Genomic DNA, 13,240 nt, shown 5'->3' on the forward strand with positions numbered 1-13,240 from the left:
CAGTGCTCGGTTGTAAGGGTATTCGAAGGAGATCACTTCACACTGGTGGGCGCACCAGCGATCTTGCCTCTCTGTCCTCCCATTCTGGGTATACGGGTGAATGGTACACAACTGTTTACAGGGAGTTCCTGGGATACAGGGCACGGGGGGAAGAAGCAAGCAGTGTGAAGCGCCATGCTCAGATCTGAGCCACTCTGTCATCCCTCATCTGGGTTGGGCCCAGGGTTTTAAGTCCATGGGAAATGGGTTTTTGGGAGGATGAGGGGAACTTCAGTCAGGATGACCCCATTGTTGCCAGGGAACGAAGGTGAGCTCACCCCGCGTGAACCCTGTACGGAGGCCAGCCTCGTCTGCACTGTGCCTGTGAACTCCACTCGGGGGGCCACATTTTCAGTGCATTTTTCAGGTGCATGTGAACGGGTGGATTTTCTTGTTCTCCAGTTAGCAGCGTAGTCTCCAGCAACCGTCGTGTTTATTCAGTCTCTGCCCCAGAGCCAGGCTCACCTGAGCTTCTCATGGTCCCCTGCGCACTCTCCCCGAGAAACAGCATTTGTCAAGTGGGACTGTCCGCAGAGAGTTCTTTTCTTCTTTGGCCCTTCCTCACACATGGACTTGTAGTTACACCTCCGTGTGCCAGGGTATTCAGTCCGTGTCATCGTTGTTACCGTTGTTCGCAGAAAGTTCGCAGAATAGGAACAGTTTGATCTGGGCGAGGGTAGACATGATAGAGGAGGAAAAGCATCACGCTAGGAGTCGCGAGTTGTGCACGTGGCTCTGTCATCCCTTTTCTCTGAGCCCTCTGACAAGTCACCTCCCTGTGTGTGAGGGGATGTGATGGGACTAGATGGGCCACCTCTAATTAAATGAGACCTTCTCTGCTCTTCTTTCCACAAGCAGTGGCCGAAGGATCAAAGCACTATCTGCGCTACAGTGTTGGGAAAGGGGCCGGAGGATTGGGTTTCATGGTGGGGTTTTCACTCTAACACAAGAAAGGGTTGACCATGAGCTTAGTGCTCTCTATAATCTCAATAGACGGGTGGGGTGGTTTTCCCATAACTAGCATGATCATTTCCTCCGCCTGCATCTAGGTACATCCAGGACACACTACCTCCCTCCTGGCCCTCGAGTGTGGAGCCCTAGAGTCAGGAGGATTTGGTTTGCTGGAACTCAAGAGTACCCTGGACTGGCCCAAAGCAGGAGGGAGGAGGAGGTCTGTTCTCAGGGTCGCAGATGGTGACAGCTGTGTTCTGCCTTCGTCCTCAGGTGCGCGATGGCAGGCTCTGGTGAGCGCAAAAGCAAGAAAGATGACAATGGCATTGGGACGGCCATCGATTTTGTACTCTCCAACGCCCGGCTGGTGCTGGGGGTCGGAGGAGCAGCCATGCTGGGCATCGCTACGCTGGCGGTTAAGCGGGTAAGTGCACTCAGCCCAGGCCAGGCATTGGAGAGGTGGTGAGGCTGCCAAGTGGAGCTGACCTAGAATAAGACCGTGATACTGCTAATGGGAATGTAATATGGCAATTTGACATTATTAGACAAGACCTTAAAAGAATTAAGTAAATGTGCTTCTAGGATCCTGTTATAAAGAAACTGTTGGAAATACAAAGAAAGAAGTTTATCCCAGGGTTAAATTGCAAATAACCAAAATAGCTTCTTGTGACCACCTTACTTAAAATAGCAGCACCCTCACCACACATATATTTCCTATTTCCCTTTCCCGCTTTACTCTTAATTAACACCTGTATCTGCCTGCTTTTGCTTGTTGATTATGTATCTGAATCCCTGTACTGGACTGCAGACTCCATGAAGGCAGGAATTGGGTTGGGAAACTGATTTATTTTGTACACCTAGAACAGTGCCTGGCACAGAGTAGCCATTCAGTGATGTGTTTGTTAAATAAATGGATCGGTGTTTGACATTACGGTGCATTGATAAGGTACAGTGTTGTATCATCAGAAATTGTACCATATTGTTCAGCCCTGATTCATTCTTAGTGATACGAGGAGTGATAAAAATGACAAGTAAAAAATCAGTTTTTTAAGGTATATATAGAGGAAGATTGGAGAAGGCAATGGCAACCCACGCCAGTACTCTTGCCTGGAAAATCCCATGAACGGAGGAGCCTGGTAGGCTGCAGTCCATGGGGTTACTAGGAGTCGGACACGACTGAGCGACTTCACTTTCACTTTTCACTTTCATGCATTGGAGAAGGAATTGGCAACCCACTCCAGTGTTCTTGCCTGGAGAATCCCAGGGACGGGGAGCCTGGTAGGCTGCCGTCTGTGGGGTCACACAGAGTTGGACACGACTGAAGTGACTTAGCAGCAGCATAGAGGAAGATGCTAATTATATAAATACATATTTCCAGAAAGAAATATACCAAAATATTAATAGTTATCTTCTGGTGTGACTTCCCTGGTGGCTCAGGCAGTAAAGAGTCCACCTGTAATGCAGGAGACCTGGGTTGGGAAGATCCTCTGGAGGAGGAAATGGCAACCCACTCCAGTATTCTTGCCTAGAGAATCCCTTGGACAGAGAAGCCTGGCGGGATACAGTCCATGGGGTCACAAAGAGTCGGACACGACTGAGCAACTAAGCACACAGCACGGCACTTAGTCTGTCAGACCCTGTCATGTCCTGAAATGGGTACTGAGGCCCCGAAAGCACTGATGGGGCCTGACTCAGATGTCAGCCGCTCCTTGTGGGGTCCGGCTGGTGCCTGTGCCCCCAGAACAGAGAAGTGGCCCTGTGGACAGGCCCGGCAGGGGCACAGGTCTGACCCACGTCAGGGAAGCCCTGGGGCCTGGGTGGAGGAGGGGGTGTCCCCGAGTCACCCAGCAGGGTCTTATGAATAGAACTAGTAGAAATTCTGAGTTTTTTTTTCTGGGTTGTGACATTATAGATAAATGTGTTTCTTACTTATTTATATGATTTAGTATTTCCTGAGATTTTTCTGTGTGGAGCAAAGCATTCCATAATCTAAAATAAAATGACATTACTGAAAAGTAGTAGTGGAACTCAATATGGGAGAACTGGCGGGAAGCAGGAAAGAAGGTCCACATGCTGGGTCCTCTCTGCTCTTTCAGATGTACGACAGGGCTATCAGCGCCCCCACCAGCCCCACCCGCCTGAGCCATTCAGGGAAAAGGAGCTGGGAAGAACCAAACTGGATGGGCTCTCCCCGACTGCTCAACAAGGACATGAAGGCAGGCCTGAGCAGGTCCCTGCAGGCCCTTCCCACAGGCTCCTCTGCCTTCGACACAGGTGAGGAAGGCTGTTTCCCTCTGGGACTCATCTCGGGCTCTTGGTGCTACTCTTGCCCTCAACATGTTTCTTAAGGACACACGCGCCAGGCACCACGCTGGCCTTTTGTGCTAAGCCCTTCTCCTCTCTGGGGCTGAGGCGGCTGTGGATGAGCAAGCATGGGATGAGCTCACAGGCCTCTCTTTCTTGCCTTGGCAGATACATTCTGCCCGCCCCGGCCCAAGCCATTGGCCAGGAAGGGCCAAGTAGACTTGAAGAAGTCACGACTCCGCATGTCCCTGCAGGAGAAACTTCTCACTTACTACCGGAACCGGGCGGCCATTCCTGCCGGTGAGCAGGCTCGGGCCAAGCAAGCTGCTGTGGACATATGTGCTGAGCTCCGGAGCTTCCTGCGGGCCAAGTTGCCTGACATGCCACTTCGGGACATGTACCTGAGTGGCAGCCTCTATGATGACCTGCAGGTAACCAGGGGGTGCTTACGAAGGGTAGGGTGGTTCTGACCACGATGCTTCTCAATAGTGCCATTGGGGCAGAAGATCAGTGTCCCAGGCTTGCCAAAAAAGATTAGTCTTACTCCTTCTGAATTCTGCACATGTGGTAACATTTGATCCCTGCCTTTAACTCGTTTCAGTCATAAAACTTCTAGGAAGCTTTTAGAGGCTTCCTCCTTCCTTATTCTTGTTCCAGTTTCTCCTTCCTGGCTTTCTGTCTTCTGGGATCTTGAAGGCATGGAGGATGTTATATGTACTTCTGAGTCCATAAACAGTGGGGTGTGTGGAACGAGCACAGGCTCTAATGTCTAACAGACCTGGGTTTTAAGTCCTCACTCTGAATTGATGTGGTCATGTGCAAGAATTTTTAGTTTCCTTTTTTGCTGGGTTCGGAGGGTGGTGGTGGGGGATACAAGATGGTGAGACCTGTGTTTGGGGAAACTTGTCTCTTGAGATGAAGATCCCTCAAACCCTTTTTAATTTTGCTATAATAGGTGGTGACAGCCGACCACATCCAACTCATTGTGCCCCTTGTGTTGGAGCAAAACCTGTGGTCATGTATCCCCGGGGAGGACACCATCATGAACGTCCCTGGCTTCTTTCTAGTTCGCCGGGAGAATCCAGAGTATTTTCCTCGCGGTAGCAGTTACTGGGACCGCTGTGTAGTAGGGGGCTACCTTTCTCCGAAGACGGTGGCAGACACGTTTGAGAAGGTAGTGGCTGGCTCCATCAACTGGCCGGCCATCGGGTCCCTCTTGGACTACGTGATTCGACCAGCCCCGCCCCCAGAGGCCCTGACTCTGGAAGTGCAGTATGAGCGGGACAAGCACCTTGTCATTGACTTCCTGCCATCAGTGACCCTTGGTGACACTGTCTTGGTGGCCAAACCACACCGGCTAGCCCAGTATGACAACCTGTGGCGGCTGAGCCTGCGTCCTGCTGAGACGGCGCGCCTGCGGGCCCTGGACCAGGCCGACTCGGGCTGCCGCTCCCTGTGCCTCAAGATCCTCAAGGCCGTATGCAAGTCCACTCCGGCCCTGGGCCGCCTCACTGCCAGCCAACTCACCAATGTCATCCTCCACTTGGCCCAGGAGGAGGCTGACTGGTCCCCGGACGTGCTGGCCGACCGCTTCCTGCAGGCCTTGAGGGGGCTCATCAGCCACTTAGAGGCCGGCATTCTGCCCAGTGTCCTGAACCCCAAGGTGAACTTATTTGCAGAGCTCACCCCTGAGGAAATAGACGAATTGGGATACACTCTCTATTGCTCGTTATCCGAGCCAGAGGTGCTGCTGCAGACGTAGGGCAGGTGAAGGCCAAAGCAGGTGTCGGGTGCTCAGGCCCGATTCTCCGTTAGAAACACTTGGCTACATAGTTGGTGCCTCACAGGGTCCCTAGGTGCCTCCTGTCTTGCTGGTCATCACCCTGGTGATTAGATTCTAATCTAATGGCAGATTAGAATGCCATTTCTGTCTCCTCTTTTTTCACCTTCCCTTTCGACTTTTGTTATCAAACACTGTGCTCCCTACTCTTCCCCTCCCCATGCTCCAGGCTAGTTTTCCTTGAATGAACTGAGAAGGTGGAGCCCTAGCCTGAGCTGTGGCGACCACTTGGTATTTTGCATCTTGGCCTAGGTCTGTCGTGTCGGCTGTGCCGCCTGCCCTTCTTCGGTGTCTGCTCTGTCTTTCCTGCCTGTTCACATCTTTGTTGCTCTTTTTTCCTGGAGCGCATCTGCCTAATTAAGATGTTGCCTTGCAGTTGACTGTCACTGAAGTTAGGATTGCATGTTTCAAACTCAACTCTGCAGGGAGTGCTCAGACAGTATTTAGGATTTCCGGGGATAAAGCTGGTGGAAAAGCTGGTCTTTGACCCAAGTTCCTGGAAAAAAGAAGCCCACCCCCACCTCTTGACCAATTCATATCCAGAAGGACCAAGAAGGTCTCCTGGGCACCCTTTTGGCTGCCGCACAGGGGAGTGAGGGCTCACGGTAAACTGGATGCAGAGTTATTCGGAGACTGTCTCTCAGTGGCCATTGGTGAGAGTGCAGGTGGGTGAACCTGGAGGTGGCGGTGGGGTCTGCGTGCCTGATGTCTGTGCCTCACCTGGGGCTGCTCCCGTCCAGCGCCGCTGGGTGCAGGTGTTGAGAGACGCGGGCGGAAGGGCTGCTGTTGGCCCCTCCCTGCCGTATTGCTAATGAGGACAAGGCCTTCAAGGACACAGTCTTAGTGCGTGAGGTTGACAGGCAGCTGACCATCAATGACCAATTCCTCCCTGTCAGGCCTGCGTTTCTCGGATATTGCCTTAGCCCAAGAACAGGTCCAAGAGCCAGCCCAGTGTGTGCCCTGTGAACATGAGGGAGTGTTTGCTGAACTCTGCAGGCATCACCAGAGGGCAGGCAGACATGCACAGACCTCCTCCCTCCATCCCGTCTCTCACCCAGCACCTGGGGAGATCGGTGCTACCCAGGAAGAGCACATGGCTAGAACACATGAGAGGGAGGTGGGTACTTCCCACATTCCTTCTTGTTTTCTGCTGCTAAAATTGCACTATTTATTGCAATGTAAAAAGTATCCTGAGAGTGGGGAGGAATATTTAATATACAATGTCAGTGCATCTTGTTTTGTGTGGTTTTTTCCTGTTTGTGGCAGGAGGCTGATGATAATTCTATTTCTGATCTTCCCATCCAGTATTTTGTTCTCCCATCAAATCTTATTTTTATTCTTACTACCTCTCCATCAATGAGATTCTGGTGAAGCTCTCTGCAGCTGTCTCATTCCTTTCCAATGACAGCGACATGAAATGACTCTTTAAATAGCATTGAAACCTTAGCTTCCCTTTGAATTTAAGGTAGAGACTCCTGTCCCCTTTTTTGTCATGGTTTAGTAGGTTGAGCAGTAGGGTTAACATTGGCTATATTTAGAGTCTTTCTGTCTCTTCTCTTACATACATGCAAAGGCCCCCTGAAATGGTTCAGTTGTTCCCTTTGATTGAAGACATTGAGAGAGAATGAAAAACAACAGCCCCGAAGCCTGAGAGAGGTTCTCCCTCTTGGCTGTTCATCAGAGTCAGACCGGGAGTTTACAACGCTCTGTATGCCTGAGTACCACCCAGGGTGACTAGTGTAGAGGCTGTGGGGTGGAGCCGAGCACTGATGCACCCATCTACTGTCATTAGAAGAAAAGGACAGGGCCACGAGTGTTTGAAAAGCATTCCTTCTTGTTTTTCTTCATTCAGAGAAAGGATCTGGTTTTCCCCATGTGAATATTAGAAAACCTGGAATTTTCCCAAGGTGTCTCTGACCAAATTCTATATAGACATTGGATGGAGACTCAAAAAACAAAAGACTTTAAAGACCAGATCCCAAATCATCTAAGCCAAGTGTAATTGTGATTTGAGTTTATCTCCGAGCACCTTTCTACAGGCAGCTCCGTCTCTTACCTGTTTTCAAAAACCAAAATGCCTAACTCTGCCATTTCACAAGCAAGAATCTCTTAGCGGTCCTCAGAACTAGAAGCAGTGGGAATTCTCGACTCTAGTCCTGGTGGATTTGCTGACTGAGATGGGGCAAGTCCCATCATCACATGTGGATGAAGTTCAGTGCTTTGAGATTCTTGGATGGAGGAGGGGACCCCCCACACACACCTACACACACACACTTTTTTTTTTCATCTTTGGGGAAAGATGTAGGGCCTTTCCCTGCCTTTCTACTCTGTAACTTTCACCTTTGCCTGAAGTAACAGCATATGCTTCTACTCCATCTGGAAATTTTTTTGCACCATCTAGGTTAACAAACCACATAGTTAGCTTAATGCTTGAAAAAAGACTCATCATCTCGAAAACCCAATCAATTCCAAAGTGTATTTTGGTTTTCCCTGTTGCCCCTTCCTAAAACATGAGTTCAATTCAAAGTACTTTATACTCTTGGTTGTGACTTTTTTTCCAAATAAAAAAATAACTGAAGCTCATGTTTGGAAAAATTGTGTTGTGAGACCTATAATCTTTCCTCTTGGGCTCAGCCCCTGTGGTCCTCCTGTTCATATTCTTGATTGGCTGGTGTTGCTCCCTGGTACTTCACTCAAGTTGAGAACGCAAATGGTTTTGATGAGGAATCAGCTTCGGGATCAAGAAGCCCTGGAGAGGGTTGGGGGTGGGGATGTGTGAGCGGGGATCCCTGCCATGTGTCCAGAGGTTCTGTTGTGGCACATCTTTGAGACTATGACCCTGGCCGAGAACTGCTCTCACAGGACGTGTTAGAACCCTGACCTTTGAGCCGAAGCTTAAAGCCAAAGAGAATGGTAAGAGGACCCAAGACTAGAGCTGTGAGGCGGTAGCCCTCGTAGATACACTTAGCTGATTGGAAGAGGCCAAAATATCAGAGGTGTGTGTTCTGGGGCTAACTGTGTACAGTGCGTTGCTTATCTTTTCATTACAGTCACCTCATGCTCTCTATTCTTCACCCCTGAGGCCAGGCCCACAACATGCCATCCAGTCATTTGCCTGCCCTTCAGTGAGGTTACTATGTCTGGAGGATAGGTTTGGAATCCAGCACCAGTCTTTTCTGTCCTGTCTGGGCTAGGTCCAGAGAGAAGCAGCTTAGCCCTGAGACCCAGACAACTACTATCCTTTTTCTCCTTGAGGGAGGAAATAAAGCCGGGGAATGTGCTGTCTGTCTACAGCACGGGAAGACGAAAATAAAGAGTTTCCAACAGCTTTGGCTTGTGTGTGTGGTATGAAACATTTTCCTACAGGACTGGGACTGGTTCTCCATTTGCAGGTAGGAGACACTTTGAACTGGGTTACCATAATGGAAAGGATGGGATGACCTGCTACAGGAGTCATTCTCCCACCCCTCTGCAGTGTCAGTCTGGAGCAGGATTACTTTAATTCTCAGCCATCGATATGGTCATCTGTCAAGAAGCACTGACAGCTCCCTCCATACAGCAAATGGAGGACATGTCCCCCAGGGTCCTTGGTGACACCTTTGGAACACTTGAGTAGTGGCCCAGGGGTTCTTACTGTCTTTGCACTAGACTAGATGCCTTATGTATGTCGAGATATTTGTGATTCCTCAAGGGGAAAGAAAAACCGCATCTAGTATGCTTTGCCTATACTAGTTATTCAGTTGTTGATTTCATCTCTGTAAATAATAGTCCTCTGAGGAAGCAGGATGATGTAATGGAGATGGGGACGGGGGACCTAGGAGGTTCAGAAGACCTCAGTTCTAATAAAAGTAGTAATAGGAACTATTTATCCAGCACTTATCAGATACCAGGAGCTTTGGCTCAGTGCTTGCATGTATTATCTTACTTCATTGTAAGCATACTCATCATGAGCCTCATCTTACAGATCAGGAATCAGACTCAGCAAGGATAACTCACTCAACCAAAACGTCTCCACTAATAGCCAAATTTGGGGGTATTTGCCCCTAAAAATCTCTCAACTCCTACCTCATACTGCCTTCACGGCGCAAGAACACTTCATCCCTTTAGTCCTCAGTTTATCACTGAAAAGAAATTGTTAGGCTAAACCGAATCAAGTCAATAAAATGGTCAGTAGTCACGGAGGACAGTGCTTCCTCAGTTTTTCACATCACAGTCCTCAAAGGAATATTTGTAGAGCCCACTTAAGTGGATGGAAGCAAAAACTCAAGGTTTCCACCTCTACAGGGCTTTCCTCACCACTCTTAACAGTTCCCCAGTAGAGAGTGCAACACACACACACACACACACACACACACACACACGTCGCTCAGTCGTGTCCAACTCTTTGCGACCCCATGGATTGTAGCCCACCAGGCTCCTCGGTCCATGGGATTTTCCAGGCATGAATACTGGAGTGGGTTACCTGTTTCCTTTGCCAGGGGATCTTCCTGACCCAGGGATCAAACCCAGGTCTCCCGCATTGTAGGCAGACGCTTTACCGTCTGAGCCACCAGGGAAGCCCATCGAAAACACAGAAGAGTAGGAGTAAGTTTCAAAAGGATTGTCAGTTGAGATCTTTTATAGATGAAATCTACTTCCTAGAAGTCAACTCGCCAATTATATGCACAGTTGGAGACAAGAGGCTGCATTAAAAAAGGTCCAACTGGAAAATATCTCGGGTACCCAATTAGATCCAGTTATTCTGCGTCTGTGGATTTAAAATGATCATCATCCACGGTGGAATAGATGTGTCCCTCGTTGCTTAGAAAACCCACAGCTAGCTTGACTGAGGCTACGGACATGTGTTGGAGTTGGTTCTTGAGATCCTGAACACAAACTACCGCAATTGGGCATTGCTGGGAAGGACTTGCTGGGAAGCGATTGTGCCTTGGAGTTACAGCGGTGGGAGATAATTGAAACTACCCGAGAGACAGCAGCTTAATAAAATCTCTCCTTGTTCTTAGCGGAATTCAAACTACATAAATGGAAAGAAATCTCCCCTGTAACAGAATAGCAATTTATATTTTAGCAAAATGGATTATGTAAAAATACATTGGGCTGTAGGATTATGCATCTCCTCGACTTTTATAGTCAAAAGTAGGGACGCGGAGCTGGCCTTTGATGGTAGGTGGGCACAGATGAGGCGATTCGACTGACGTCATCAGCCAATCTTTTCACAAGTGTCTGCATGAAAACGACACTGTGAAAACGCACACACGAAGTGGCACTTCCTTTTGCCTTTTATCTTCGGGCCTGAAACTGGTCGCTAGTTAGGGGCTTCACTGAGAACGGCAGGAAAGGACTGCATGGCCGGGACCTAACGCCATTATTTGGGACGCACTAGGGGAGGGCTGCCCCAGGCAATCAAGACCGGCTCCGGGCCGACCGGCCTGAGACAACCACTGCAAAGCGTTACCACAGAAAAAAGCGAGTGGGCGACAGCGCCAGACGGCGGGAACCTCACCGGCCGCTCCGCCCCTTCCCGCGCAGATCAGGAGCTTGAGCCAATAGAAATTGAAGATATATATGACTCACCGTGCCTGACCAATCATCTCGACGCGCTCTCTCCTCCATTATCTCGCGCGAGAACCAGGAGACCGTCTACTTCACAATAAAAACCTTTCTTGGGGTGAAAGACTTCTTTCTCCGCCCCTCGAGCCAACTCCGGAAGTGAGTGTACGGATCCCTCCGCGCTCTCTGGCGGAGGCCTGGAGTGACTCTTTGATTTTAAAAGCCTTGTAAAAAAGTGCACCTTTTTCCTGAAGCCGTAAATAAAAAACTTAACAAACTCCCTCTTCACTGATATGCCCTAGACATAAAAGTCGGAGATTTGTAAACGATCGGGGCGTCGGAGAGATGACAATACGTGGGCGGGAGGTGCGAGTCACGTGACGGCGGCGGAAGGATGTGGTCTGTGATGCGTCCTCACAGAGGCAGAGTCTATAAAGGATCCGCTCTCGGCTTGTTGCTGCCATTTTTCCTTCTTCCCGTCCATAGATGTAGTTCCTCCGGGCAAGTGCGCAGTCTCTACTCCCGCTCCCCCAGGGTCCGCGGCCACCATGGCGCATTAGAGGCAGCAGTGCCTGCGGCAGCATCGGCCTTTGCAGCGGCGGCAGCAGCACCAGGCTCTGCAGCGGCAACCCCCCCCCAGCGGCTTAAGCCATGGCGTAAGTACCAGGGAGGAGCCGCTCTGGCCGTGATCCCCGGGTCGGTGAGGGGTTTTCGCCTGCTTGGGTGCGGCCGAAGGCCTGGCGGCGTCGCGGAGGGGGAAACGGGTTTACGAGCGCCCAGGACGCGTGACTCCTGCTTGGGTGTCCCCGAAACGCCGGCGCCCTTGTGTCGGGAGATCGCGGAATTTTGCCGCGGAGCGAAGCCCTGGGCGGCCCCGGGCTCCCCGGAACCCACCGGAGTCCCATCTGGCGTCCCGTGAAACGTGGCAGCAAAGATGGCGGCGGGGCAGGGCGGCGGCCGCGGCTTGAGTCGGAGGGGCGTGGGCGGGGCCGGGCGGCTGGTGCCGGATTTGGACGCGAGGGTGGGGCGACTTCCTCTTGTGGCCGGTAGGGAAGGGCCGGGCGTCCATCTTGTGCGGCCTAATAGAAAGGTGACACCATGGCCTTGGGGTGTCACCATGGCCGTCCCTGTTTTCAACACGGAGTGGAGTTTTGATTTGGCCATCCTGGTTAATGGGTGAGAAGATGAAATTCTCGGACCAGCTGATGTCTAATGGGACTCGGTTTCTAATTGCTATCCAGGCTTTTCACGGCATTCAGCAGCAGCCTTGCTGTAACCGACAAAGACATCCTCGAATTAAGCACATTCCTCGAGTTAAGCACCAAAACCTCGCAACATGGCCGAGATGAGCTTTCTGAGCAGCGAGGTGTTAGGGGGGGACTTCGTGTCCCCCTTCGACCAGTTGGGTTTGGGGGCTGAAGAGAGCCTAGGTCTCCTAGATGACAACCTGGAGGTGGCCAAGCACTTCAAACATCATGGGTTCTCCTGCGACAAGGCTAAGGCAGGCTCCTCCGAATGGCTGGCTGTGGATTGGTTGGTCTCAGACAACAGCAAGGGTAAGAGGGACTTTTTTTTTATCTGCTCGTGGGATCTGGTGATAGGGGCTCCTACGTTTGATTCAAGTTTCTTCCAACTTTTTATCTTTTCCAGAGGATGCTTTCTCCGGGACAGATTGGATGGTGGAGAAAATGGATTTGAAGGAGTTTGATTTTGATATCCTGTTCAGTAAAGATGACCTGGAAACCATGCCAGATGAGCTCTTGGCCACGTTGGATGACACGTGTGATCTCTTTCAGCCCCTAGTCCAGGAGACTAACAAGGAGCCCCCCCAGATAGTAAACCCAATTGGCCATCTTCCAGAAGGTTTACCAACAATTGACCAGGGTGCCCCCTTCACTTTCTTTCAACCTCTTCCCCCTTCCCCAGGGACCCTGTCTTCCACTCCAGATCATTCCTTTAGTTTAGAGCTATGCAGTGAAGTGGTTATCCCTGAAGGAGATAGCAAGCCAGACTCCACCACTACTGGGTTTCCTCAATGCATAAAAGAGGAGGATGCCCCCTCAGATAACGATAGTGGCATCTGTATGAGCCCTGACTCCTCTCTGGGCTCTCCCCAGGATAGCCCTTCCACCTCCAGGGGCTCTCCAAATAAGAGCCTGCTATCTCCAGGTGCCCTCAGTGGCTCTTCCCGCCCCAAACCCTACGACCCTCCTGGAGAGAAGATGGTAGCAGCAAAAGTCAAGGGTGAGAAGCTAGACAAGAAGCTGAAGAAAATGGAGCAGAACAAGACAGCAGCTACTAGGTACCGCCAGAAGAAGAGGGCGGAACAGGAGGCCCTCACTGGTGAATGTAAAGAGCTAGAAAAAAAGAATGAGGCTCTGAAAGAGAAGGCAGATTCCTTGGCCAAGGAGATCCAGTATCTTAAAGATCTGATAGAAGAGGTTCGCAAAGCAAGGGAGAAGAAAAGGGTCCTCTAGTTAGGGTAGTCAGGAGTATGTGCGCTTGTATATAGAAGGCTGAAGCTGTGTTTTAATAAATTATTTTGTAGTGAAAGTA

At 50.5% G+C, this 13,240-nt stretch overlaps 2 protein-coding genes across 2 annotated transcripts; both read left to right on the forward strand.

Annotated features, from left to right (window-relative positions):
- The first annotated feature begins 1,270 nt into the window (after positions 1-1,270).
- MIEF1 (mitochondrial elongation factor 1) lies at positions 1,271-7,717 on the forward strand. Its single transcript, XM_061418592.1, has 4 exons — positions 1,271-1,414; positions 3,087-3,264; positions 3,463-3,725; positions 4,250-7,717. The coding sequence occupies exons 1-4, from the start codon at positions 1,271-1,273 to the stop codon at positions 5,054-5,056; spliced, it is 1,392 nt and encodes a 463-aa protein (XP_061274576.1). The 3' UTR covers positions 5,057-7,717.
- A 3,382-nt stretch (positions 7,718-11,099) lies between these two features.
- ATF4 (activating transcription factor 4) lies at positions 11,100-13,240 on the forward strand. Its single transcript, XM_061418593.1, has 3 exons — positions 11,100-11,340; positions 11,926-12,240; positions 12,335-13,240. Exons 2-3 carry the CDS (start codon positions 12,021-12,023, stop codon positions 13,159-13,161), a joined length of 1,047 nt encoding a protein of 348 aa, XP_061274577.1. The 5' UTR covers positions 11,100-11,340; positions 11,926-12,020; the 3' UTR covers positions 13,162-13,240.

The sequence above is a fragment of the Bos javanicus genome, chromosome 5 (assembly GCF_032452875.1).
Source record: "Bos javanicus breed banteng chromosome 5, ARS-OSU_banteng_1.0, whole genome shotgun sequence".
Classification (NCBI taxonomy): Eukaryota; Metazoa; Chordata; class Mammalia; order Artiodactyla; family Bovidae; genus Bos; species Bos javanicus.

Coding starts and splice junctions, on each gene's coding strand:
- MIEF1 (XM_061418592.1), top strand. CDS start 1,271: ATGGCAGGCTCTGGTGAGCGCAAAAGCAAGAAAGATGACAATGGCATT. Junction 1,415..3,086: donor CTACGCTGGCGGTTAAGCGG/GTAAGTGCACTC, acceptor CTGCTCTTTCAG/ATGTACGACAGGGCTATCAG. Junction 3,726..4,249: donor GCCTCTATGATGACCTGCAG/GTAACCAGGGGG, acceptor TTGCTATAATAG/GTGGTGACAGCCGACCACAT.
- ATF4 (XM_061418593.1), top strand. CDS start 12,021: ATGGCCGAGATGAGCTTTCTGAGCAGCGAGGTGTTAGGGGGGGACTTC. Junction 12,241..12,334: donor GGTCTCAGACAACAGCAAGG/GTAAGAGGGACT, acceptor TATCTTTTCCAG/AGGATGCTTTCTCCGGGACA.